Here is a 27,447-nt window from a genome sequence, read left to right as displayed (position 1 = left end):
TTCGAGCGTCGTTGTGGTCATGTTAAAATTTACTTAGACTAAACAACTAAATGTATTGCATCCTGCCGATGATCATACACTTGGGAAGGTTGAAAAAACGCTGATATGAGGTTTTTGTGGATAGCGTAGCTGACGCGAGGGCTTGGGAGTTGCTTGGGGGAGACAGAAAAGGTCGGTCACCGGATCTCGTCGGGACGAGATCGGGGGTCTCATCCCTCAGCCTTTGAGGCTGAGGGAGGTGGCCTAAATAGGGGAGATATTTTGTTTGTAAGCGCGTGGGGCGAAATTTAAGTGAAAACGATAGTGAAATCTTAAGCCGGTATGGGGTACAGGGGAGTTTAAATTAAAAGTGTTGGTGTAGAAGACACACCGGGTCAACGAAACCTATGGTTGACCACAAACCACACAAAGAGGCGTTATGTAAGTGTTTGTTATTTTTTTTTTCTACTAACCAGTTGATATTTAGAGAGAGTTCACATAATATTTTATCTGAGTCCACTTCCTATTTGCAGAAAGTTGCATATTGTGGGGTTCCTAGCGCTAATTGTTGTTGTTAAAGATAAAGTTGTTAATACAATTACAAAAGGGGTGAAAATTTAGAGTTATACACCACTCTCCCTGAAGTAAAAGTAAAACTAAGAGTATTTTTGTACCGAGTTGGCACATTTGTAATTATTAAATAGGTTAGATTAATAGTAAATAGTATGGTAAAATTGGCGGCATTTCTTTTGTTCTAATTCTTTCATTTTATAGAAGTTAACAGTTTTCTTTTATATAATATTTTACATGTTGTTTTTATTTTATCCATGGAGTCATTTTTCTACTATTATACTTTATATTTGAAACCTTTGGACTTTCATTTTCTCTTGGACTGAGAAAAATACCATCCTAGTAGAGTAATGTGAAGTTAAGAGAACACAAACAAATAAGAGACCTTTTGTCAATCTATCGAGAAGAGAATAGTGAGTGAAAAGCATTTCAATTAAGATTAAAATTCAGTTCTGGAACCACACAAAGAGAGAGAGAATATAAGTAAGTATACCAAATGATCAGATTTAAAAAAAAGACCGGCCTTCGTGCGATCGGCACGAACTCTACAGCTTTTTTGGACTTGCCTTAATATTCAAAATTTGATGCGGAGAAATCTGCATCTGGTGACAGCGCTGCTAAAATTCATTTCAGAAAATAAATGAAGGAGAAACGAGCTAGAAAGCTCCTATACTCGAAACTTTGAAACCTCCAGTTTCTTCTTTCCCCTTTCATTGTCCTCAGAAACAGACCATATTATTACACTGGTGACCTAGCGGTGGGATAAATAGATGATTTATTTTGTCTATAAATCTGATCACATTGGTTAACTGAGAGGTGAAATAATTTTTTTTGAAATAACTATGATTCTGTGTTGAATAGATAGTGGACAATGTAGTTAGTGAAGAAGCAGTGGTTAATTAAGTAACACACTGTATTTCCGTTTTGTATTTTGGAAGTATCTGCATTCTTATTAGTTTGGGAAGTGGATTAAAATATGATTCATAGCTAGGTTTTATAGAAAGAAAAGGAATTTTTGGAGTGTAGGCAGTCTGAAGAAATTGAAACTTAAAGTAGCCACAGGGAGTTTATTTTCTAAAGTTGGTGTTAGGGAGAAATAAGGTAAATTCAATTGTAGCGTTTGCCGACGGAAAATAGTAATGGCAAAGTAGGAGCTTAAGCAAGCGAAGTTCGCTTCGCCTAACCTGAGTTTTTCGTTGAGATGGGTGCAAGTGTAAAGTTAATACTTGCAAGAGGTAATAATTTATAAAGATATAAATAACTTTGTGTGAGCGACACATACTGGGTGTGTCCGATAGGTCTCAAAGGGAGAAATGATTTTATTGAGTTGCGTAGCGCATACAGGGTGCGTTAAATAAGTTGACTATACATTTGTAAATGACATTGAGTGTCTTAGTGTCATGTTAAACCACTTTGGGTTTGAAAGTCTACTTTTAAACTATTTTAAAATACTGAAAAGTTAGAAAGCAAAAGAGTTCTCTGTGGCTTTGAACAGTTAATTTTTGATAACATTTGTGTGTCCCAGCAGCATTGGCAAATAACTTCAAAATTCATGACATTCTGTTAGGAAAAGTTCAGGGTGAATTTTATTTTGCCTATTCGTTTTAGTATGCTAATTGATTTAGTATAGGGACAAAGAGAAAAAGGGACCAGAGGATTAGATAATTTTTTTATCTTATTTTAGAACCCAGACAGTCGGTTCTATAGTGTTATTAAAGAAGAGGGTGGTACGAATAAAAGCGGTTTTTGCTTCGTATTTTTATGTGATTTCATTGTTTTAGCGGGATGTATATAGAGAGGAAATTCTTGTGTTTTTCAAATTAGTGTAGAGGAATACATATACAGGGTGATTAGAGTAAATTTTTGTCAACTGAGAGAATTATTCTTTCATATGTCTTGAGCTACTATTCATGGGATAAAGCAATAAACGAGATAATAAGTGAGCCTTGGGTAGAAGCTAGAGTGAATAAAATAAGCTAGGTAGTTCTTTGAATAGTTGTACAATTTTTAAGGGGTAGGAAAAAGCCATTGCTGCCTGGAAAATAATTAAAAGAAAAAGTAGGTTTTTGTTTGGTTTGAAAAGAAAAAATATGCTTCAGGCTGCATTTCAGGTCATTAAAGAAGCCAATAAAGGTAGGTTTTTTGTTTTTTTTTGGTATTTTTATGTAATGTTTTGCAAAATGCTGAACTCTCTCCAATGGTTTTACTAACGCTCCAAGTAATGAAAAAGACCAGTGACTGAGAGGTGGCACGGACGTGACGTTAGAAATTCCACCATAATGTGTGGGGACCAGTGACGTATCCACAAAAGCTATATAGGAAGGTTTTCAAAGGAAAATGTGAAAAAATATTCTGAACAGTGGATAGACACGTAATTAGACGGGTGGTCAGTTGATCAGAGGTTGAAGTAATTTAAATTTCAAATAACGGGAAAAGTTTTATTTTTGCTAAGCTTATCGATTTTGGACATTTTATGTTTATTTGGTTGAAAGCCTAATAGCTAGGCGTATTTGGGTCAATTATATTTCTGGAGGAAAGTATTTTTTTTGGTATATAGCCAGGAATTTTGGGGTAGATTTATTTGTAGCAGGCGCTTATATTTGTAGCAGGCGCTTATATTTGTAGCAGGCGCTTAGACGCTCTGCAGATAGGGGCGCTCGAATACTACTGCCGGTAAGTATCGACCGTGGGGGTAGGAGTCCCAATAAACGGATACTATTCCTCCCGTCGTATCGTTTGTTTTCATCGCACACGATACGGTGGTAGAGGTTGTTGGAGCTCTGAAGGAATGACGCTCTGCAGACAGGGGCGACGATAGAGAACAAAATGGAGGCATTGGCCTCAGAGGAATATGATGCGAGGACGCTGTATCCCCTCCGTCATAGAGAGAGAGAGATTGTGGCTAGTCGCCACAAAGGCAGGAAATTGGTAGTCCGTTGCTACACGAGGCAGTGGCCTCAGAGGAATATGATGTGAGGACGCTGTATCTCCTCCATCATAGAGAGAGATTGTGGCTGGGAGCCACATAAGCAGGTGATTGGTAGCCTAGGGCTACTACGAGGCATTGGCCTTGGAGGAATATGATGCGAGGACGCTGTATCCCCTCCGTCATAGAGAGAGAGAGATTGTGGCTAGGCGCCACAAAGGCAGCTGATTGGTAGCTTGTTGCTACAGCGAGGCATTGGCCTCAGAGGAGTATGATGCGAGGACGCTGTATTCCCTGTCATAGAGAGAGTGTGGCTAGAAGCCACAGAAGCGGGTGATTGGTAGCCGAGGGCTACAACGAGGCATTGGCCTTGGAGGAATATGATGCGAGGACGCTGTATCCCCTCCGTCATAGAGAGAGAGATTGTGGCTAGGCGCCACAAAGGCAGGTGATTGATAGCCCATTGCTACAGCGAGGCATTGGCCTCAGAGGAGTATGATGCAAGGACGCTGTATCTCCTCCGTCATAGAAGTGGATGATTGGTAGCTCATTGCTAAAGCGAGGCATTGGCCTCAGAGGAGTATGATGCGAGGACGCTGTATCCCCTCCGTCATAGAGAGAGTGTGGCTAGAAGCCACAGAAGCTGGTGATTGATAGCCCATTGCTATAGCGAGGCATTGGCCTCAGAGGAATATGATGCGAGGACGCTGTATCCCCTCCGTCATAGAGAGATTATGGCTAGGAGCCACAGAAGCAGGTGTTTGGTAGCCTATTGCTACAGCGAAGTATACTCCTCAGAGCCAAATGGAATGAAATTATGGCTAGGAGACGTGCAGAGAGATGGAATTGAGTAAATAGTAGTCTCGGACTACAGCGAGGCATTGACCTTAGAGGAATATGATGTGAGGACGCTATATTCCCTCCATCCTAGAAAGAGATTGTGGCTGGGAGCCTCAGAAACGGGTGATTGGTAACCCATTGCTACAACGAAGTATAGACCTCAGAGTCAAGTGTAATGAGATTATGGCTCGGAGACGTGCTGCTAGGAAAAGGCACATAGTGTCTATTAGAGGAGATTTACGGATGAAGTACTTGTGCTCATCTATGAGCGACCCTGAGAAGTGCAGGAAATCGTGTCCCACGATTTATAAACCGCTAGTTTCATAGCGAAAATGGATGATCATGTCAATAGGACATGAGATTAGAAGTAGGGAATACCGAAAAAGGAGGGCGCGAGAGTAGAGGGAAAGGTTATAATAAGGGAAAGGTAGCGAAAGGGTCTGAACTCCCGATATTGGATATCGCGAGAAAATGATCTACCGTAGATATGGGTAGGCAGGATCATATTCCTATAAAGACATTTTTTGTTGGTCATGAAGTCTGCCTGAGCCGCTTATATTAGATTGTATAAGAGTAGGATTAGTTAGCGACTTGAGTTGTGGATTGAAACCATGCGTAGTATGATTGAATTTTTCTATGTTTTGTTGGATAATTGATTTGATAGGAATTTGATTCGATAGAATTGATTATATGGTTGACATATGATGTTCTGCACTATTTTGAATAATTGTGAACATTTTATTTGGACTTTTGTGGATAATATGAACAATTATGGTGGAGAAGGAGCAACCGGAGTGAGGCAATCGCCTTGCTTATGGGAGAAGGCAACAGGGAGCTGCCAACCTAGCAGATTGTGGAAGTAACCTTGCTTATGATGTCTGGCTTCATCACCCAGGTGAAGACCACGACAGTATCGGAGTGCGACAAATAATAGTTCGCGGTGAATAGACTTTAGACTTTTAATGAATTGCAGTGTGAACCGCGAGCGGCAGATAAATTGCAGTATGAGTGCCACGAGGGTATTTGAACAGTGGTATACCCAACCCAGGATGAAGGCAAAAAGGTCAGGGATCCTTTATATATAATGAACCAGTAGCGTCGCTGACGTTGTATCAGGAAGCAGGAGTGGCGTACACTCAAATTTGATTGAGGTGTAGTAGTAACGTCTTGACTGTTCAGGGACATACCCCACTATAGAGGTGCTGGTATAATTGCACCATTGTAGAAAAAGTCAGGTCAACCCCGAATCAATATATTGCGAAGGAATCCAGAAGAGCAAGTAGGCTCATCGAAAATATGTATGAACCGTGGCCAACGCATTCGGCCAAGTATAGAGGACCAGTTATCGCGAGCTGTAGTGCCCAAGCCATAGTTAGTCACAGTACGATGGACTGAATTTGTCGCCAGTGCGCGAGAGAACTTTTAGCGAGAATCATGTGAATATTAATGTAAGCATCATTTGGTGAGGGTTGCGAAACTTATAATCGCTAACTCTCGAGTCTAGTAGTAGCAGCGTTCCAGAGTAGCAGAGTTGCGGAAAGTCCTGGGACTTCCCGGACTCGTGAGAAAGGTTACTTCCCGCATCACACCACACCACATCAGGTTACAGCAGGCAAGGGAGCCTCGCTGACTGCAGAAGTGAATCACGCACAAACGCGAGTATTCGCGAGTGCAGTGCGCGGATCAGACGCGAAATCTTTGTTCGCCGAAAAGTGACAGAATTTTTGTCAGCATTAGTATACATTACGAATTTTCATTTTGGTATCATATTGTTGTTTTATTTGATTGAAAAGTTATGGCACTGTGTGCCCAGAACTTTTACGAAGGGGGGAGTAGTGTAATAACGGCCATTGCGAGAGTAACATAAAATATCATTTTATTCATTGAGATCGAGGTCGATCACCCGTTTCTTCGGTGTCGATATTTTTCCAGTTGAAAAAGCGCTGAATTACTTTATGACTGTCGAACCTTCGAGCGTCGTTGTGGTCATGTTAAAATTTACTTAGACTAAACAACTAAATGTATTGCATCCTGCCGATGATCATACACTTGGGAAGGTTGAAAAAACGCTGATATGAGGTTTTTGCGTAGCTGACGCGAGGGCTTGGGAGTTGCTTGGGGGAGACAGAAAAGGTCGGTCACCGGATCTCGTCGGGACGAGATCGGGGGTCTCATCCCTCAGCCTTTGAGGCTGAGGGAGGTGGCCTAAATAGGGGAGATATTTTGTTTGTAAGCGCGTGGGGCGAAATTTAAGTGAAAACGATAGTGAAATCTTAAGCCGGTATGGGGTACAGGGGAGTTTAAATTAAAAGTGTTGGTGTAGAAGACACACCGGGTCAACGAAACCTATGGTTGACCACAAACCACACAAAGAGGCGTTATGTAAGTGTTTGTTATTTTTTTTTTCTACTAACCAGTTGATATTTAGAGAGAGTTCACATAATATTTTATCTGAGTCCACTTCCTATTTGCAGAAAGTTGCATATTGTGGGGTTCCTAGCGCTAATTGTTGTTGTTAAAGATAAAGTTGTTAATACAATTACAAAAGGGGTGAAAATTTAGAGTTATACACCACTCTCCCTGAAGTAAAAGTAAAACTAAGAGTATTTTTGTACCGAGTTGGCACATTTGTAATTATTAAATAGGTTAGATTAATAGTAAATAGTATGGTAAAATTGGCGGCATTTCTTTTGTTCTAATTCTTTCATTTTATAGAAGTTAACAGTTTTCTTTTATATAATATTTTACACGTTGTTTTTATTTTATCCATGGAGTCATTTTTCTACTATTATACTTTATATTTGAAACCTTTGGACTTTCATTTTCTCTTGGACTGAGAAAAATACCATCCTAGTAGAGTAATGTGAAGTTAAGAGAACACAAACAAATAAGAGACCTTTTGTCAATCTATCGAGAAGAGAATAGTGAGTGAAAAGCATTTCAATTAAGATTAAAATTCAGTTCTGGAACCACACAAAGAGAGAGAGAATATAAGTAAGTATACCAAATGATCAGATTTAAAAAAAAGACCGGCCTTCGTGCGATCGGCACGAACTCTACAGCTTTTTTGGACTTGCCTTAATATTCAAAATTTGATGCGGAGAAATCTGCATCTAGTGACAGCCCTGCTAAAATTCATTTCAGAAAATAAATGAAGGAGAAACGAGCTAGAAAGCTCCTATACTCGAAACTTTGAAACCTCCAGTTTCTTCTTTCCCCTTTCATTGTCCTCAGAAACAGACCATATTATTACATCACCCTCAAATCAGGAAAGGATACAATATCCATTCCGCAAAAATTACCCAGCTCTTTAAAAAAAAATCTCGATCTATTTTCAACAATACCAAAGAAAGTTTGTTTCAAATTTCAGAATGAGAACGAGGGTTTTTGAAACCAAAGTGAAAATGAAAAAATTACAATTTATTTGTCTGAAATTTCTATTTGTGGAAAGACCACAGGTCGAGAAATATTCTTCACATTGAATCAACCAAAAGCTCAACATAATTAAACGTAGTTACTATGAACCGTTCAGTCCCAGACCCTCCTTATCTACCGACTAGTGACCTGAACCGATATACCCTCTTGATAAAATTAATTTATTTGACAGGATAGTCTGTAACAAACATCTTTCAAACAGTTTGGAAAGTGTCACCTTTCTTAATGAATATTTCACTCGATTTATAGTTATGGGTTATGTTCATATAGGTTATGTTCAGTGGCGGTGCAAGACCTGAATTTAATGTGGGCAATCTACATTTCGCGAGACCCTCCTATAGTGCAAAAAGAAGGCTGTATGAAATATAAAAATACTTGAAATTAAACATTTTTTTATCCATTGAGAAACACTTTCTAAAATTTTTAATAAGGTACTTTTTAGAAACAATAAATAACAAAATGAAACATAAAAAAACGACTCAAAAGTAAAACAAAACATCATGTCTAGGTGGCCGTAATGAAACCCCAGTCAAAGTCACTGACACGGGCGCTTGATAAACAAAAAATATAGCACAAAGCGCCCACGCTTTTTTCACAATAATACTAGTATTTCTCTTTCGTTATTGTTTTAAGCTTATTAAAAAAATATTTTCAACTTTTTAGTTCGATGTTCTTTAAAAGCGTGATTTTTACTTTTTCAAACTATATTTATTGTACTACAGCTGATTCTTAAAAACTTCATCAACTACCTTTAGATTTTCCACATCGCGTCGCGCGTCGTATAATTTCAAGAAATTTAGGAAAAACTTGAAGCCATTGTTTAAGAAAAATTAGCTAATATTAAATTCGAACTGTGAATGAATTAATATTTCCCAATATCTCGTTCTCATCTACCTGAGAGCAGTTGCATATTCTGGAAACCATGCAGTAATAAAAATTCATATAAGTTCTTAGTTTTGATGATACTGGAAAAGTAATCTTGAGTAGAGCTTTCTAATTTTCTATATACGCAAACTGTAAGAACTTGTTTGTTTCATGTCTTTGTTGTTTCGAAAATTTCAGTGTTTTTTATTTTTATTATGTATCTAATATGTCTGACTATTCAACACAAGGAAACCACTTTCCAATTAAATCATTGGATCACTAATTGTAATTAATTGTAAGAATAATTCCCAACCCTTTTCCTAGATTTGACAAACTGCATCACTTGCTGATATTTTTCATTTTGGTGAATGTTCCGATAATATCCCAAGTTTCTCAAGAACTATGTACAAGCTTGAAATTGGAAAAATATATCCATTTATGTGACGAAATTTCTACCAGCTCATTTTTCTCAAATAGTTTGTTATTCAATGTTTGAAACAGGAGTCCAAAAACAAAGCATTTTTATTTCAACACCGTACAACGGCAGTTGCTATGGCAAAGTATCAACAGATGTCTAATATTCCTGCTAATAAAGAAGATACTGCAAAGATAAGAATTTCGGAATTTTCTGTTCTTTTCGTATATTTCGGATGTCATAAAAGCTGGTTTCGGTTGTTCAATATTATTCAACAGTGCCCGTGAATAGGCAACTTTGCCATAATGAATTCAACTCAATTTCTTTCTGTTGCCGTTTGCAATAACCTCATACATAAACTTGAATTGAAAAGTAATTAAGGAAATTAGAATCAGTATAATATATTTCTGCAAAAAAATACAGCGAAAGTCAACAAAAAAAATATGAAAAATAGTTCAAGGTTCAACTTTCTCTAAGCCAGAACAAAAATACTGTCTCTAATTCTATCAACTTTTTCATCAATTAATTCTGATTCATCGGAAAGTAATTAGTCCCTATTCGTCTGTTGTTTCAACTTATCACAGACATTTCATTTTTCTATAATGTTCAACTGTGAATAATATTTTTATTCATTTCGATTTTTGTAACTTACGTTGAATACATTTCATTATTAAGCATACTCTGCCATAATTAATTTAATTCACTTTCTTTCTCTTGCCATTTTCAATAACCTTATATATAAACTTGAATGAAATTAAAATATTTACTATCTATTTCTGCAAAAAAATAGAGTAAAAATGAACAAATAAATAGTATGAAGAATATTTCAAAGTTCGAGTTTTTCTACACCTGAACAAAAATACGGTCTCTCATTATTTTGGAAAAATGTTTTACACCAGAGGTTCAAATTCCACCTAAACAATTTTTTCTTCAGTTAATTCTGATTCCATATAGCATTTTCAATTCATGTGACTCCTTTGCTTTGCTGACGACAGCATACTTGTTTCGTTATTCCATTTGGAGCAGCAGCAGGAGGTTGCATATCTTAATGAGGATCTAGAAGTGATTTCGAATTGGGGTGAAAGTAAACTGGTTAAATTCTATACCACTAAATCCCAAGCATCGGTGTTCTCCAAGAAGATAAATGTCTCCAAACCGGATATAATAATGTCAGTTCAGACAATTCCTCTTTCTGCTTTGATAAGTTTGTTGGGGGTTGAAATGGAATTGCAAAAGCCTCTTCTCGAAAGCTTGGAACACTGTTCCGAACTAAAAAACTGTACAAACCTCAGCAACTTTTGATGCTTTATAAAGATCAGATCAGATTCTATCCAGAAATGAGTCATCTGAATGAAGACGCGAACATCACTTGCAACTTTAATATGGAAAGGTTAGATTTAACTCTCTTCTATAGATACTTTCACGGGAAGTGTTCAAGTGACTTGGCACATTTGATTCCACCAAGAGCGGTACATATCAGAAATACGCGACGGACTGTGGCTGCTCATCGTTTTGAGATTCAACTCAGAACATCTCGAACTTCACTGTTCAAAAACTTTTTCATTTAGAGAACTGCGTTCATGTGAAATAAACTTCCAGAGAAGGTTTTTCCAAATGTATTCAATCTCCAGCGATTCAAATCCAATGTGAATCGCTACTTTCGCACAGGCACCGCTCTTAGAGCGCCACAAGAATTTTCCTGTAGTGCTTGTGTTTTGTCCTTGAAAAAAAACTGCTTAGTTCAAGGCGTTATTTGAGAAGTAAAGTTTATAGGCTGATATGATCATCTCATGATACAGAATAAGACAGGACCGTTCACAGAATTACTCCAGCAATCCCAAAAATGCATTGTCCGTATGAAGAAAAAAATTACATCCTTTCGTACTCTGCTGATATTGGTTTAATTGGTTGAGTGTGAATAGGTGTGAGCCACAATAAACCCTTGCAGGTTGCGGTGAAGGGTCGAATAAACCCACTTACTTTAGACCTAATCTAACACTGTTGATAGGCCAATAGCCATTTCATCATGTTCCATCAAAAAATTCAATTCATGAAAAATTGTATTCCAATAAGATGTGATGCACTGTCTGGAACCTTTGGTGTAGTAATGAATATTACTGGAGTTTTATTCCAACACCAAATCGTTATTTTAACACCTCGACACGTGTTTCCATCATCTTCAAGAGGAAGTTTAATTTTCCTTTTGAAGATGATCATTTGGTGATCGAAACACGTATCGAGGTGTAAAAATGACGGTTTGGTGTTGGGATAAAATTCCAGTAATATTCAGTCTTTTGTTTGTTGTACTAGAACCCATCCATCAATTACGTCACACGTTAGGAGGGAGAGAGGGGGTCAACGAAGTGTGACATTGTGTGACAAGGGGGTGGGATGGGTTCTAAATTTCGTGACATTATATTTCAAAATCTATTTTGATCTGTGTGTTAAAACAGGGACTTTAAACTATTAACGAAAAACTGAAAAACATTTGCAGTAATGGAACTACTTATTTGGAGTGTACTCATTGTTCTGGCTAATATTTGAAGCCAATTGGTCATTGATTATTTTTCTTTGGTTGCCGAATACACTGGGCCAACACATACTAGACTGAATATTAAACAGGATGAGGAATGGAAAAATGTTGCGACCTGGTGCGCAAATCATCAAAATTTATCGCAAATACTTAAAGCGAGATTGTCTCATGTTGTGATGTGCGACGATCTAGCCTTCTGCGACTATTACGAGTGAATTTTTACCACCACCTGTTTCAATCAATCAGACGTCAAGCGAGTATTGTAACCAGAGAAAAAGATGTCTCCGAAAGTAAAATCGCTCCACTATTACTTTTGCTAGCTTTGGATCTCAAGCGAGTTGCATATGATAGCTATTGCCTCAGTGTCGAGGCATAGGGGAGATATGAGTTGGAAGTCCCATATTTTGTCTTTTGCATTTTTGATGTCCTTTTTCATAGTTTATCGATGACATTTTTACATTAACAGGTAGTCTTTTAAGACTCAGATAACATATTTTTCTCTTCAACATCATTCATGAAGGAAATACTTATAACAATTTTTATGAAAAAGATATATTGTTAATTTCATATAGTAACAACAATAGCAAAGAATAGTTCCTCACCAATTAATACTTCATCTCATTAACAACTATTTATATGAATGAAGAGTCAGCAAAATTATTGTTTATGATAAAGTTCGGTTAGAAACTATAATTCTACACGAAGTGGGTTCATCGGCAAAAACACCGTCAGCGAGATTTCTTCGGTGGGCACTCCAGGCACAGCCCAGCCATGTGGTTCGGTAGAAATTATGTTCCGGCGATGCAATGGCGTTCATGCATGTAACTTATCAGTTGGTCCGGTCAAATTAGACCAAAAAATAAAAGTAACGCTACCTGAATTTCCACCAAGCTGAAAATCAGTAAGATTATTTAAAATATGATAATAAATAAAATTTGAAAGTTCCCCATCTTTCTCCTCTATGGAAAAAATGTATTCAATGTCAAAGGTTAAAAAGAATCAGCTTGGTGGGAATTTAGCTAGCTTCAAATGTCTGAATTGTGACAAATCACACAGTTTTCGAACCCTTCAAGATTATGAAGTTGCTACTGATGGAAGAGCCTATGCAATAAATTTTGGTATTCCATATATCGCCATTTGTTTTCTCGATAATTTAGCATCCACTGATTCATTGCGTTGTTGGTGTATTTTTTGAAAAGTCCTCAAACTGACTTATTCAGAGGTTATGAGCAGCAACGATTATGGACATACAGGATTGCTTACTTTTGCGATTTTGTTGGACACGTCACGTGATCTCGTGACGTAACATTGGTGACTCTGGATTGATTCGGTACTGCACTTTTAAATAAAATAAACAAATTTCATGTAAATCCCTGATTAAAATATAATTTTTATATAAGATTAAATACTTAATATAAATGGATAAATACTAAGTAAACATCTTTCTTCTGTGAATGATAGGGTGAGCTATTTTGCCCTTTTTAAAAGTAAGAGGTTTTATCAGTTTTTTATTTTTTTCGTGAAAACTGTAACTTCCACAAAAATTTTGTAATAAACTTTGTTTTAGATAATAGCATTACCTAAACATTTTTTTCATAACTTTTTGTTCCATCTATATTACTGATAAATTGTTTATAGGTGTAACATTTTTTTATTCATCTGACAGAAAATACACGATACGGTTTTTATTTTGTATTGAGAAAATGAGAAAGTTAGATAGAATAATTTAACTTAAACATCATACATGATAAATCTACAATTTAATATATTATTTTTTTTCTATTATCAGAATTGTTTAATTTTTTTTAAGTAACCTATTATCGTCGGCCTTTAAGTTATCATATTTCATTCTGATAATTGTTCTCAGTTTGCAAAATTGAAAAATAATATTTAAAGGGGAATCTTCCGTTTTCGTAATTTTTTTAAGAGTTTTAACAGCTCCTGGCTCTTTTCTTAATCCATTTGAATGATGTTTTTCGAAAAGCTTGTTCTACTTTTTAATTTTTTCTAATCAATTATTATTGATTGGTTCAATGAGACCTACCAACAAAAGTTGCTGGACCGAAGAAGGTTTATTATAATTATGATCTTCTGCTTTTATTTTCTAAGTATAATTGCTCAAACCAGGTAGATCATTTTTATTTTTATATATCCAGCGATATATTCTAAAAAGTTCTCTGTTATTTCTGGAATATTTGTGTTTGAAGTTGAAGGAATGTTAGTAGAAATATCAAAACTACTAGATGAAAATGAGCTTCAGAGTGTTATATGGCGTTCACTCGTTACACCAGTTTAAAAAATGCCCAAAAGCACAAAAAATACAACTTTCACAATAACAATGTTTCAGAAACCTAATTGGTATAGTTGAATAAAAATATAATCAGAATCAACAAAAACAATGTAATACTGTCTGAAAATAATCCTCAAAAAATGTTAGAATAACACACATTCTTATGGCAGGTACTAAAAGTATCACCAGTGTTACGTCACATCTGCTCGGCGCTTATTTAACGTGGCGATATATGTAAGTAAGCAATCCTGTATGTCCATAATCGTTGGTGAGCTGTGAGTACAATGTGGTGGGAAAGAGAGCAGTACAATGCTATTTTCTCGTAAAGTTCAGTCCTTCAATGGAAGAGTGAGCTGTGATTGTATAACAGCAAAAGAGATGGATTTTCCTTAGTTGATTTCACGTGGTTATGAAAATGTTTGAAAAAAACGATAAATAGGATTACTTCCTTATTTGCAGCCAATTGGTCCATCTTTGATGAAATTGTTTCCGAAGAGCACTAGTGCCAGTACCTGAAACAGCAACAGCAAGGGTGACTAGTGTGCCCTTTTCGAATGATGTAACAGCACCAACTTTTCAACAAATCATTTTCTTGCAACAACCTTGATTTCTGCACCGTTGTTTATATTCTATATCTCGGGTGGTTCAAATTATATCTTTTAATCTTGATTGGGTTGAAACTCGTGGCTCGGGTCAAGCTGGTAGTTTCAGAGAAGGACGTCTCTTCATAAATGACGTATACCAATCAGGGCCAGCTAGCTTATTCAATTCCCAACACTTTGGAATTCCAAATTATTGGAATCATCATCAAATTCGAACGCTTTTCTTCAAATAACTTCGGAAGACAATCCAAAATCAATGCTTGAAGCCATAGGTATGTATTTTTCCAATTCTTCCTTTTGTTCGTCGGTGAATATTTGCATTTCTTTGATAACCAATTTTTGTTGATGGTGTTTCTTATTCAGATAGTGTATTTTTCACAAAATCGCGTCAGAATGCGATAATAATTGATCCCGAAATCCTTCGAAATAATTTGCCATGGTTTCTCACTTCTCTTGCAATACGCAGCTTCACTCGTATAAAACAAGCCTTGGCATTTCTATGATCTGCTCCAAAACAAACAAAATTATATATAACTCAAGCTCGAAAAGCCAACAAAAAATGCAGCACAAATATATGGTGTTGGTTGTTACATGTGACTACCAGCCCCCGTCAAGTTGAGACCACCAGCCCCAAATCACATTACAGAACATAACCCCCTAAATAACTCTGAATCAATATTTGTTCATAGTGACAGCACAGCACTGTTCGAGAGATCGTTCAGTTTTTCTATCTACACTCATTACAATAGTCTTCCCACACATCTGAAAAAATTAAAATTACCACACTTCAAGTTTCAGGCTCGTAACTGGCTATATGAAAAACAGCTATCGTGCAACTGAAGTCTCGTATAAAATGCAAAATTCAAGTCATTCTGTAAGCATTATGAATTACCCTTCTTTTATTCATTTCATTTTTTTCTCTCTCTCACTACATAGGTACTATAATTTTTTGTACATCATATGTTCGATGAATACTTTTGAGTTTTGTATATTGTAAAGGAATTGAATGGAAGAGCAAGATTCGGCGTGTTGCACACGCTTGTCTCCTGAATTCCGCTCCAGGATTTTACCAAACCCATTGAATTTTCCTTTATGTACTTTCTTTTTTACCTTGGTAAATAAAAGACATTATTATTATTATTATATCATGAACCACAGATTGAAAATACATAAAATAATATGTATCTACGGAAAAGTATAGTATACTTAAGAGACTCAAAACAAGCGCACAAAAATTTATTTTGCGGTCCAAAAAAAATCAATGTACAGAGTATCATGGTGAACTGAAGTGACGTTAGAATGGAGGAATTGGTCTCGCGACAAACTCTTTCGTTCGTTCAATTTGCCAATATGGCCGCTCTGACAACCAACCCGTGTTGTTGTTTAAGCGATCGTGTGGCATCTGTGATCTATATTTTGCATTAAACAAGGCCACTAATCTACACAAGCAATTACATAAGGAACAACAAGAATGTTTGCCCTATTGCGAAAAATTGCTGCTAGACGTGCCAAGGAAATTCTTTGTTTGAATGATGACGATGATGATGTACGGTTAGATGATAAAGATGTTATAATGTTGTTATAATGTTATAAATAAGTGAGTTATAAGTCCATGGACTCAAGATGATTAAGTTCGATGTTTAATAAATATTTCGTTTTTTGTTGATCTCTTGAATTTTTTAATTTGATATTAATTTTATTAAAAATAATTTACATGAAAATAAAACAAATTTCGGAACTGCTGTTTCAATTTAGTAATTATTTATAGATGTAAAATTGTAAAATATGTGACGTTGCACTAGGAAGGGGGTCTCACAAATGTGACCAGCTGTGACGAGGACGAAGGGGGTCAAAAAATCCTGAAATTCATGTGCTGTAATTCATGGATGGTTCCCTAATTGGTACTAAAAATGTCAATTATGCTCATATTCAAAATGTGAGGGAGAAATGTTATTTGATTTCTCAAGTTTACACAATACACAAATTTCTATTTCATTCGTTCGATTTCAACTTGGTCGAATTCGATCCAACTCGAGTTTTTCTTAAAAATCGTCTACACACATTATACGTGGTGTTTTTTTAATTTTTTAATTTTCAGCTTCTATAATATTTAAATTTTTTTGTTGCTTGTATGTTATTTCTTTGTAATTTCAGTTTTTCGTTTAATAAAATTGTTATTTTCAGTTAAACTTTTTAATTTTTTCAAATCAATTTATATTAGGTAGGTATATTAGACAATGGAAGTCCGAACTGATGAAATACACCACGAAACATTGTCAACCACCTTCAAACGAATCAATATAATGATCCATAAAAATATCAATTCTTTCATGTATGAATGACTTAATTTTATCAACTTGATCCTGTCTAAACTCAAAGAAAGGATATTTGAGAATATCTTGCTGAACTTCTTTTCTACCTCCGAAACTTGTATGTAGGGACAATTTTGGTAATTGTTGGATAATGAATTTATTTAAGTACATTGTCTCTACAAATTGAAAAACCATTTTCTTTGGAAATATCTTTTCGTCCGTTGCCTTGTTTCAACTTATCACAACTTATTTTATTAATGTGTAATATTCAACTGTGAATTATTATTTATTGAATTCGATTTTTGTAATTCAGGTTAAATACATTTCATTATTATTCATACTTCAAAGTATATTAAACATTACTATTCAAACCTTACACTATTAATAAACGAATTGAAATGATTTATATAACAATAATTCGCAGTTCAAATCAATTGTGAATGAAATTATCACGAATATAGCCAAGTAATAATGAATAATCAGTTGCAAACATGAGAATTTGAAAAAATTGCGATAAAATGAATCAATAGATAAAAACCAAGTTATTTTTAAATAAACAACTGCATCGGTTGCAGATCGAAAGAATGAATGACATTTCCTGAAAGGTATGTTATCATATTTGCGTTATTCATCATGATATTATTTGCCGGTTGTTTTTATAAACAAATAACAATCGATTCATCTTAGTTACCAATTTGTTGGAACACTCATTCGAACGATCTACCAATTCTTTAAAAAAATATATCCAATATCCAATTTACAACAGTTCAAAAGTTATATACATTTTTCAGTTTACAAATCGAGTGTTTTGTGCAACTTTTGTAGCACATAATTTTCAAAAGTACAATGAAAAAAAAAATTTTTAAAAGTTTAAAATATATGATTGTTTTTATGATTTTAAGCAGTTTAAGAAAAAAATTTATCATGGTAGGGAATTTGTTTATAACATTTGAAACATATAAAAACGATTATGCACAATTGAAACTCGTTGTAAAAAACAGTTTTTTACAAAAATAATATAAAGACAACACATTTGTAAAACATTTTTTAAAATACTTACATAATCTGTTTGTTGATAAACAATTCATGAACCAATGGCGCTCAACATTTTCTTTTCACCTTACCGAATGTATTTATATCATACAAAATCGGGAATATGATATTAGATATAAAAAAATTTAACAATACGTCGATCATTCGATGCCAATCATTTCATTATAGTATTCAGGAATGTAAGAGTAATTGGATTTGTTACATATTACACTGAAGAGGGAAAACTTCTTGTTGAATCTGCTATCGACAATGATTTAAGTAACGAGTGGAAGGTTATGCAGGGGTTCCCAACCGGTGGTACGCAGGAACGTTTCAGGTGGTACGCGTGGGGAGTGACGGCCCTGGGGTGGGGCAACGAGAGTTGTCTTTCCCCTCTTCCCCTTACGCCTATATTCTTCCGGCTCACAATCACAATTTTTTCAAGAAATGAACCCAATGTTTGACGAAGTTTGTCAATACTGATACTAACTTGATGAAGGCGTCATACCTAGCTAGTTCAAGAATTGCAGAAGATGGAAAGCCTCACACGCTCTTACTGCCGGCCGCTGTGGATTTGGCCCAAGCCGTGTTGCGAGAAAAGGCAGCCAAAGAAGTTCAAAAAATATTACTGTCGAATATTTCAGCAAAGAGATGAACTGTGTATATGTCTAATACTATTGAAGAACAACTGGCTTAAAAACTCCAAGAAGTCACTTATTTGGCACTGTAAGTTGAAGAAAGCATCGATGTTACAAACATGGCGCAGCTACTTGTTTTCGTGCGATTTGATTATGATGAAAAGGTGATAGAAGAGTTTTTGTTGAATCAAATGCCACAGCGGAACTCATTTTTAAGATAATTGGTGGATATGTGGTCAAAGTAGGTTTTCCTTGGTCCAAATGTATTGGCGTGTGTCAGGTAGATTGACACGGCTAGCAGCAAAAATAATGAGTGCAAAAGTATGCATTGTGTCATTCATCGAAAAGTATTAGCTGCTTAAGGTATACCGAAAAATATTTACCAATATGGTGTTCCTCAAAATCCTTGAAGAATTATAAATGGTCAGTTCACCTTATTGCTCTGTAATCCATCACAGATCTCAAGAAATATTTGAAATTAATAGAAATATTAAACCACCCTTTTGTATCTGTCCTCTTGGGTTTTCCTGAGATTACCCAAAGGATAAAATCTGGTTTGGTACTAATTCTTTTCAAGAATATTTACATCTAGCTGTAGAAACTCAAGGTTGGTATTTGTGAATCTTCTGATCTATGGGGTGGGCCTACTCAAATGTCTGACCAATGACGTGCCTTCACCCTCGAATTTTTCTCCCAACATATAAAGTTACTCAAATCTCAAGTTGATATTGTAATTTTAGAAATGAAGTAGCATAAGTTGAACTTTTGTATAGAACAGTTGCAATAAATATTTATCTGTGCTATCTTCGCATTTCTTTAATTTGACACAAGACTTAGTACAAGCCTTGTGTGTAACTCAAATACGGACGATAAAACAATCGAACGTCAAAACACTGTAAAATGTATCAACTTCATAAAGTCTAGGGCTCTACCCACAGGATTATTCTCCTTGATGTCTGAAGAAATTGCTGGCAGTTCAAGACTGTATTCCTGCACACAGAAATAAAGTGGTTATCTCGGAGGAAAATTTTGAACCATCTCTTTGAACTGAGATCAGAAGTTTTTATGTTTTATTGCTAATAAAGAATGGTTGTCACTATTTGCTCACCTAGCCGATTTTTTTGACGAACTCAACACACTGAACTTGGGACTTCAGGGACCAAACACATCAGTTTTCACAGCCAGTGACGAAATGAACTCCTCCAAGAGAAAGTTGGTCCTGTTTTGTTCACAAATACAGGAAAAGAATTTCTCAGCATTTCCCACCCCACTATCATTTTTTGTAGAAAACGAAATATTTCCAATGCCAGATGTGGTTGCAGATATTATTGTTCACTTGGAAGGCCTTCAAAAAAGCTTTTCTTTCAATTTCGTTTTCGTGTAATTCAATGTTTATATGAAAATAACTGTTTCGAGAGGGCTTTTTCTTCCAGATTTGTGTCTGAAAGTTACCTCTTTGCATGATTTACGGATCTTTGATAAATTTTTAAAATTCATTGCTTCCTTCTATTCTTTGGAAGATTCCCACATTTTTCGTATCAAAATGGAGAAGTAGAAAGTCAAAAAAATTTTTCACAAAAATTATTTTCTCCTATTTTCAGAGAAATACTTCTCAACTTTAAGACGTATTTCTCTGAAAATTATTCAAAAGAGGACCAGATCAAATAATCCTTTATCGGGAACGTCACCAAATGAATTAGAACCAAAAGAAAATTTCATCCATTTCACAGAAGACAGTTCCATGAAAGATTATGTATGTTCTGGCAAGCTCTCCTTCGATGCCATTTGTTATGAGTTACTTGTGTGAGAGGGGATTTTTTGAACTCTTGTGCATAAAAAAATAAACAGAAGAAAAATACGTGTTGTAAAGATAACTTCTATTAATCCTAATATCGATATTTTAATCACAGACAAGCAAAAAGTTTCAAACTAAAGACTGTAGAAGTATATGTTTTATGGTGATTAATTTTTTGCTGAGTTTGTACTAATTTTTTATTTGTATGTTTTTAGACCACTGTAAATAATTACCAATTTGATATTTTAATTTTTCCTTTATTATAGGTATGTTATAAATTAGCAAATGTCTGAACATTAAATATGAAGTTTTCTCAGGAATTTAATTCAAAATGCCTTTGAACACTTTCAGAAAAGTAAATATCGTACGTTCATTGAAATGTTTAGCTCTGGTACGCCAAAAGTTCTCAAAACGTCAATTGGTACGCAAGCGCAAGTGCAAAGAGGTTGGTAACCCCTGGCTTTTATGATAAAATATAATCGATATATTAAAAGAAATATTCCTGAGAACTTGGACTATTTCTGTTCACAATTGTATTTTATTTCATTTTTTGTTTTGTATTCTGAAAGATATGAAAACAATGTTCAAAGAAATGGATGTTTTGAAAGAAAACCACGAAGATGTTACTAATATGATTTAGTTTGCATAGGGACGGCAATTAACGACTTCAGCATTCCTCAGTTTGTGGCCAATTTTGTGGCCTATTTGTAGCAGATACAAATTATATATTTTCATCCAGGGCTTGATGAATGAATAAATGTATGATTTATTCAATGAATTGTTTTGTTCTTATTTGTAGCACATTTTCTGCATGTCACTATTCAAACAAAATATATGCCAATACTCATTTCCAACAATAATCAGATTATCAGATTTCATCAGTTAATTTTTTTTATGTGTATTTTGATTATTATTATTATATTCATACTCTGACAACAAGCTCAGATATCTTTTGGGAAATCGTTTAAAACGATAGTTGTTGCCGTCCAATGTTTTACCCATTTCTAATCCCTATGTAGACTGTTATGGCAAACACCTGTCTGATCAATTACTTCCCTTTCTATTGCCAGGACGGGTATTGGATTATATCAAGAAAATATTGTGCAATGTTTCTCAGAGAACAGGAATCGAGTGACAAGGGCAAAGTGACCACCTGTAGGACACTTTTGCAGTGGTACTTGTGAAAAAGCAATAAGTATTATTCTCTACTTAATTGAGAATAACCACCTGCGTATGTTTCAATGTTGTCGCATCGCAAGAGGGCCGGCTGGGTTGGATAAGCAAATCAATTCTTTTCATTCGTTAGAAACTCTACGACACGCTATCCAACTTTGTTCGATTTTATACGTTTTATTTTATTCATACAGTATGCAAAAATATTGCATATTATCGAGTTCTGAGCTATGCTTGAAGTTGCAAATCCCTTTAACTCCTCGATAACTTATTTTCAAATTGATTGCAAAATTTGAACCTGACAGACAAGCAGACAAGGAGAGAGTAAAAACGTTTAAATGAAAAATGCAAAGCGTTTCACAATATTCTACATTACTACAAAATACCCATTGAATTTTCAGCTATAATATCCCAAGGACATTGATAACTAACGAAATAATTTTATCACAGTTTTCGAAAGCACGTTATTTGGTAACATCCCGACGCCGAAGGCGGAGGGATGTTACCAAAAATAACGTGCTTGAGGAAGTTGTGATAAAATTATGAGTTATTTATCAATGTTCGAAGGATATTCGGTGAGAAAATTTTTTGCAATTCGAACAAAATTATTTATTAAACACACAGTTATTAAAAGAACAATTCGTATAATGATATTCCGTTGATCTTGCTGTATTTGCCTCGGTTACTGCATAGGTGTTTCCACGCATACTATTGATTATTTGGTTATGATGTTCCTGATCAATATTCAAACAAGGTTTTATGGAATTTCCATTATTGTGCCCAGTAATTTTCAACAATTGCTGTTCTTGAACTCCACTCTTAGCTAGTTGACTGACTGCAGTTGCTCTATTAGAGTGATTGGTTATTTTCCTCTGTTTCGTATCCAAGCCAATTGCTTCAGCAGATTTCGTCCATCCGTTGATTATATTTCTACCCAGAGGCATATTGTCATACAAGTTATCGCTTCCTGTCTTCCAGTGACGATTTGGCCTTAAAAATAGTCTATTTGTCTTGATATTTGTGCCTCGTTTTGATAATAATTTAATGAATAATCTGACAGGACAAGCATTGTAATCACTATTTTGAACTAACCATTTGCTAGAGGCGCAGTTCTTTGAACCCCCTTGGCAGGTTTTACTGAAAATTGGATTATATTCTATCCTATTAGTTGGAGATCCATTGTTGTCCTTTTCGATATGAAAATAATCAACTAAGCAAGCAGCACCTTCACCACCTCTCCAAGCCAATTTCACTGCTGCTATGTGATAAAATTTGCGTAGGAGTCCTATAGGGGTATTTTCATCCCAAAAGTTTATAATTTTACTCATTTCATTTGAAGTTAATGGTACTGAGCTTGTTTTGCGTTTAGTGGGATCTGTTTGTAAATTTCTTCGTGCTGCGTCGCGTGCATTCCGCGCTTGTTTGAATGCAACACTTTTAAAGGGGTCTAGCATGATATTATACTCCTTGTAATACTTTTCTTGTAATAATTTGCTTGTTATATTCCATACGGTTTTAACAGTAGCCTCCTTAAACTCTGTGCTATCCTTTTTTCTCATATTAATCGCCCAATCCTTGAGTATTAATGCAAGCTCTTCGAGAGTACGATTTCCATCCAATTCATATTTTCTGGCGTCACAAAACTCCATAAATATTTTCCAAGTGTATTTTTTACTATTGACAGTATTTTTTGGTGTATTTTCTTCAATGATTCTGTCAATTGCCGCATCATTTTGAACACCAAAGCGAGGAAGTGACATTTTCGAAATAAATTGAATTACTGAAATGTCAAACAACTTTATTGTGTTGGTTGCTTAGCAATGTCATGACATAAGTGATAACTACCCGTGAAAACTATCCATGGGTAGTTATCAGTGTAATGATGGTTTCATTGGTTATTTCGACACACATGACTAGAAGTAGACAAATTTGATAGGATAATTTTTTTGGCAAAAAATTTTCAGTGTAATGATGGTTTCATTGGTTATTTCGACACACATGACTAGAAATAGACAAATTTGATAGGATAATTTTTTTGGCAAAAAATTTTCCGTGAAATTCGTTTCACTGTCGATCAATTTATATTTATTGATCGCTTGTTGAGCAGTGTATGAAATGTCAAACGCTGACAAATCCATTCGTGATGGGTAATTATGGATGAGCAATGGTCCTACAAAAATCAAACTGTGAGACACAAACCTTTAAAGTGACACAAGAGTGATACTACTGGTTTGGTTTTAGCTATCCTGTGAACACGTGCTGAAGCCCCAAAGAAGGCGAGATTCTTTTTTATTGTTCAACAGGCGAGGCGTAGCGATACGACTGACCTAAAAACGCCCTCCAATCCCAACGTCTGGGTTTGTAAAGAATCTATTAGTCGAATTTTTTACGATTTTTTGTTGGTTTAAGTGGAATTTTTTATTTCTATATTTTGTTACTCCCTCAGTTTTTTAATTAATATTCAATAGATGAAAAAAAATTGTGACGTACTCGCTTCAAATGCCGCGTCCGCATACCCAAACTCTACCGCGGAGGCCTATTTTTGCCGTTAAATTAAAATTATAAATAATAAAGATAGACTTTCGGGACGTCGAATTTGTTTTTCGGAAATTTTCTTCTATTTGAAGATCTTTTTTTTTATTTTTTTAATTTTTTAATTCTTTATAGTTTCTGAAATATTTGCAAAAACCTAAACACCTTTTTTTAAATCCTAATTTGAATATAACTTTTACACATTTCATACAGGGTGTTTCAAATTCGATGGTCACCATTGGGATCTCGGAAATTATGAGAGATACGAAGATGGTTAAATTAAGGCAAAGTTGGACATTTACCTGACTAACAATATGTCCTTGAGAAAGTTCTGAAATTTTGAGTATATCCGGAGATCCGGAAAAAACTGAAATATCGGAAAATGATTTTTATTTTTTTTTGGCTTTATTTTTTCGAAGGATTTGAAAATAAATTGCACTTTCCCATTTCTACTTTTTCCCTGCTACATAATGGTGTTTTTAGATTTGCTATCCGACGTTTCGTCTTCCTGCCACCATCATCAACTTTATTTTTTCTTATGGGCTCTACATTAGATTCTTTCTATTTTGAATAGAACCAGATTTTAGCTTTTCAATGATGTATCATAAGTTATCATTCTTTGTCGAAAAATTGGAGATATTGAAAAAAAATATTTATCATCACAATAGGCTTTGACTATGATGTTTCTAAATTTGACTTTCAATTTGTTACACTCAATGACATTTTGTTATTGTACAAGGCATTGAATTTTTGGCACGAATGAAGAAAAATGAGATATGACACAAATTTATTACAAATGCGATAGAAACAGTGTTAGGTCATCAGAAATGTATTTAAACTTGTATCTCAAAAGATGATAACCACATAGAACTATGTTCAAGTTATTGGATCAAAATCTCACCTAGTTTGGTTCGTATGAGAAGCCAATAAAAAAAATAAGGAGAATCAACAATCGAAATTTAATAAATGAGGTGTGTATGAGGTAAATTAGACATTCTGTCTTTTTCAATGAAAATAGAACTTTGAACAAATAACAACAATTAACTAAAATGTTAAGACAAAAGTTAATCACAGCAAATGCTCAAAATGCTGGCCTTGTTCATGATAACACAACTGTGCCCTTATTCGAATATTATTCACTGCACGATTAATTTCCCCCCTCCTCAATCTTTCGAACTCTCCAACAATACTGTGTTGGAGTTCCTCAATATTTTGATATTCCCATTTTTCAGTGTACCCCATAAGAATGTATCCATAACACCTAAGTCTGGAGACCTTGCTGCCACCTCACTTAGCCAAAGGGAGATCATCAATAGTCTTCGAAAATCGACATTGAAAACTGATGATAGGTTTCCCCATTCAGAATTCCGTCAAATAAATGAGGACTCAAAATTATATCTTTGTAAATTCCTGTCCACACGTTAATACTAAATCGCACTTGTGTTCGAATTTCTCGGAACTGCCTGGGGTTGTTTATGTTCCAAATGTGTTCGTTATTTCGGTTGAATATCCCATAATTCGTAAAAGTGCTTTCATATGTCTAAATAACATCTTCTAGGAAAACAATAAAGTTGATGATGGTGGTTGGAAGACGAAACGTCGGATAGCCAATCTGAAAACACCATTATGTAGCAGGGAAAAAGTGGCAATGTTGAAGTACAATTCATTTTCGAATCCTTCGAAAAACAAAGGCAGAAAAAATAAAATTCATTTTCCGAAATTTCTGTTTTTTCCGTATATCTCCGGATATACCCGGAATATCATAACTTTCTCAACGGCATTTTGTAAGTCAGGTAAATGCGCAACTTTGTCCCAATTTATTCATCTTCGTATCTATAATTGTTTCCGAGATCCCAATAGTGAGGATCGAATTTGAAACACTCTGTATAGGTATCAATCCACATCGAATGAGCCATCGCACGTATTTTTCTGACCATCATCTCTATTTTTCACCATTTTCAGCTCGTGAACTAGACTATGTAGTGATATATTGAATAATTCAATAAAATATTGTAATATAACGCATTTGAAGATACTATTATATCATATTTAAGTTCACTTAAATATGATATTGTTATGCGTTTCAGGTGAGAAGTTTTCACACAAGTCAATACAAATCTGAAAACTCAAACACTAGAGAATGTTTCTTTATGAAACTCGAGGTTGATGTGTAATAAATTTCATTACATTCAACACATATCACAATTTTCAAATATTCATTGAGAACACTCTAATGACAGACTTACCTGCAATGTATGAGATCAACTCAAAATGGAAATATATGAAAGACTTACCTGATACTGTTGGTAGTCGGTGGCGTTAAAGTTTTCTTGGTAAGGAACATAACCATTATTATAAAACACATAAGAGGTATGAAACATCGGAAACTGCATTTTTAACTACTCGTACTCCATCTGCCAAAAACCGACTGTGGCTCCTTGCGCCAGTATCTGCACTGACCGATTTTATGTCAACTCACATCCTCCCCGCACGTTCAACTTAAAGAGTCAGCAGAAATTTGACTAACTCTTCAATGTTTGAATTATAACTTGCCTACAGTCCGTCATTGTTATTTGTGTCTTTCGATAATAAAATGCTTAACAAACTTGAAATCAACTGATAAATAAATAAAACAATTTTATTGCAGAAAGCAATTTATGATTGGTGATGAATTTGCCATTCGGTAAATTCAAAAGCACGTTTTATTCGTCTGAGTTATTGTTATGTTCTTCTGTTACTCAAAGACAGGTCAAAAATAATTATCAAATATAAGTCATAAATAATATTACTGGAGTTTTATGCCAACACCAAACCGTTATATTCAACACTTCTACACTTGTTTCGATCACCAAGTGATCATTTTCAAGATGTAGATTAAACAGTTCAATCTTCCTCGTGAAGATGATCACTTGGTGATCGAAATACGTGTCGAGGTGTTAAAAATAACGTTTTGGTGTTGGTATAAAACGCCAGTAATATTCATTACTACACCAAAGATTCCAAACAGTGCATCACAAGTAAAATATAAGTCATATTAAGACTCACATTTGTGTTTGCTGGGAAGCGCTTTTGTTTCAGAAATACCAACTATAGTCTTTCTGACGTTACTGCAGGATAGTGCCAGTCATACATATAACAAAAGTATAACAGCACAATAGTTTGGTGCGGTTCTCCCTAATTTGTTGCCATTCATATTTTTTCGACAAAGCTTGGTTAAAATAATTATATAAAAAAAAAACAAACAAAATTACACATATTAGCTATCGCTACTTAGTCATGTAAAACTGTAAACTATAAAAGAATATACAATTTCAAATAGATACTTAATAAATGTATATGTAACAAAATAGGACAGAAAAGATAACAGAAAAAATTTGTATTTATTTAGCACAATACAACACTTTAGGAAAATAGCCAATGATAATGTATCTCAAAATTTTTTTATATTGATCACATGAACTGTCAGTCAAAAGTCAATCAATCAATCATGCTTTTTTGCCCAAGAAATCCT

The 27,447-nt window shown here is 35.0% G+C and overlaps 1 protein-coding gene across 1 annotated transcript in view; it reads right to left on the bottom strand.

Annotated features, from left to right (window-relative positions):
• LOC111504042 (uncharacterized) overlaps nt 1–26,386 on the bottom strand; it is a 163,470-nt gene extending 137,084 nt beyond the window's left edge. The window contains exon 1 of the mRNA XM_074180048.1: nt 26,231–26,386. Within this exon, the coding sequence (XP_074036149.1) occupies nt 26,231–26,329 (99 nt within the window). The 5' untranslated portion in view covers nt 26,330–26,386. The remainder of the gene's footprint in view (nt 1–26,230) is intronic.
• Nucleotides 26,387–27,447: the final 1,061 nt, after the last annotated feature.

This window comes from Leptinotarsa decemlineata, unplaced genomic scaffold (genome assembly GCF_025532065.1).
Source record: "Leptinotarsa decemlineata unplaced genomic scaffold, Ldec_3_MD MMD2_tig00026282_RagTag_RagTag, whole genome shotgun sequence".
Lineage (NCBI taxonomy): Eukaryota > Metazoa > Arthropoda > Insecta > Coleoptera > Chrysomelidae > Leptinotarsa > Leptinotarsa decemlineata.
This window is presented reverse-complemented; position numbering and strand designations above follow the sequence as displayed.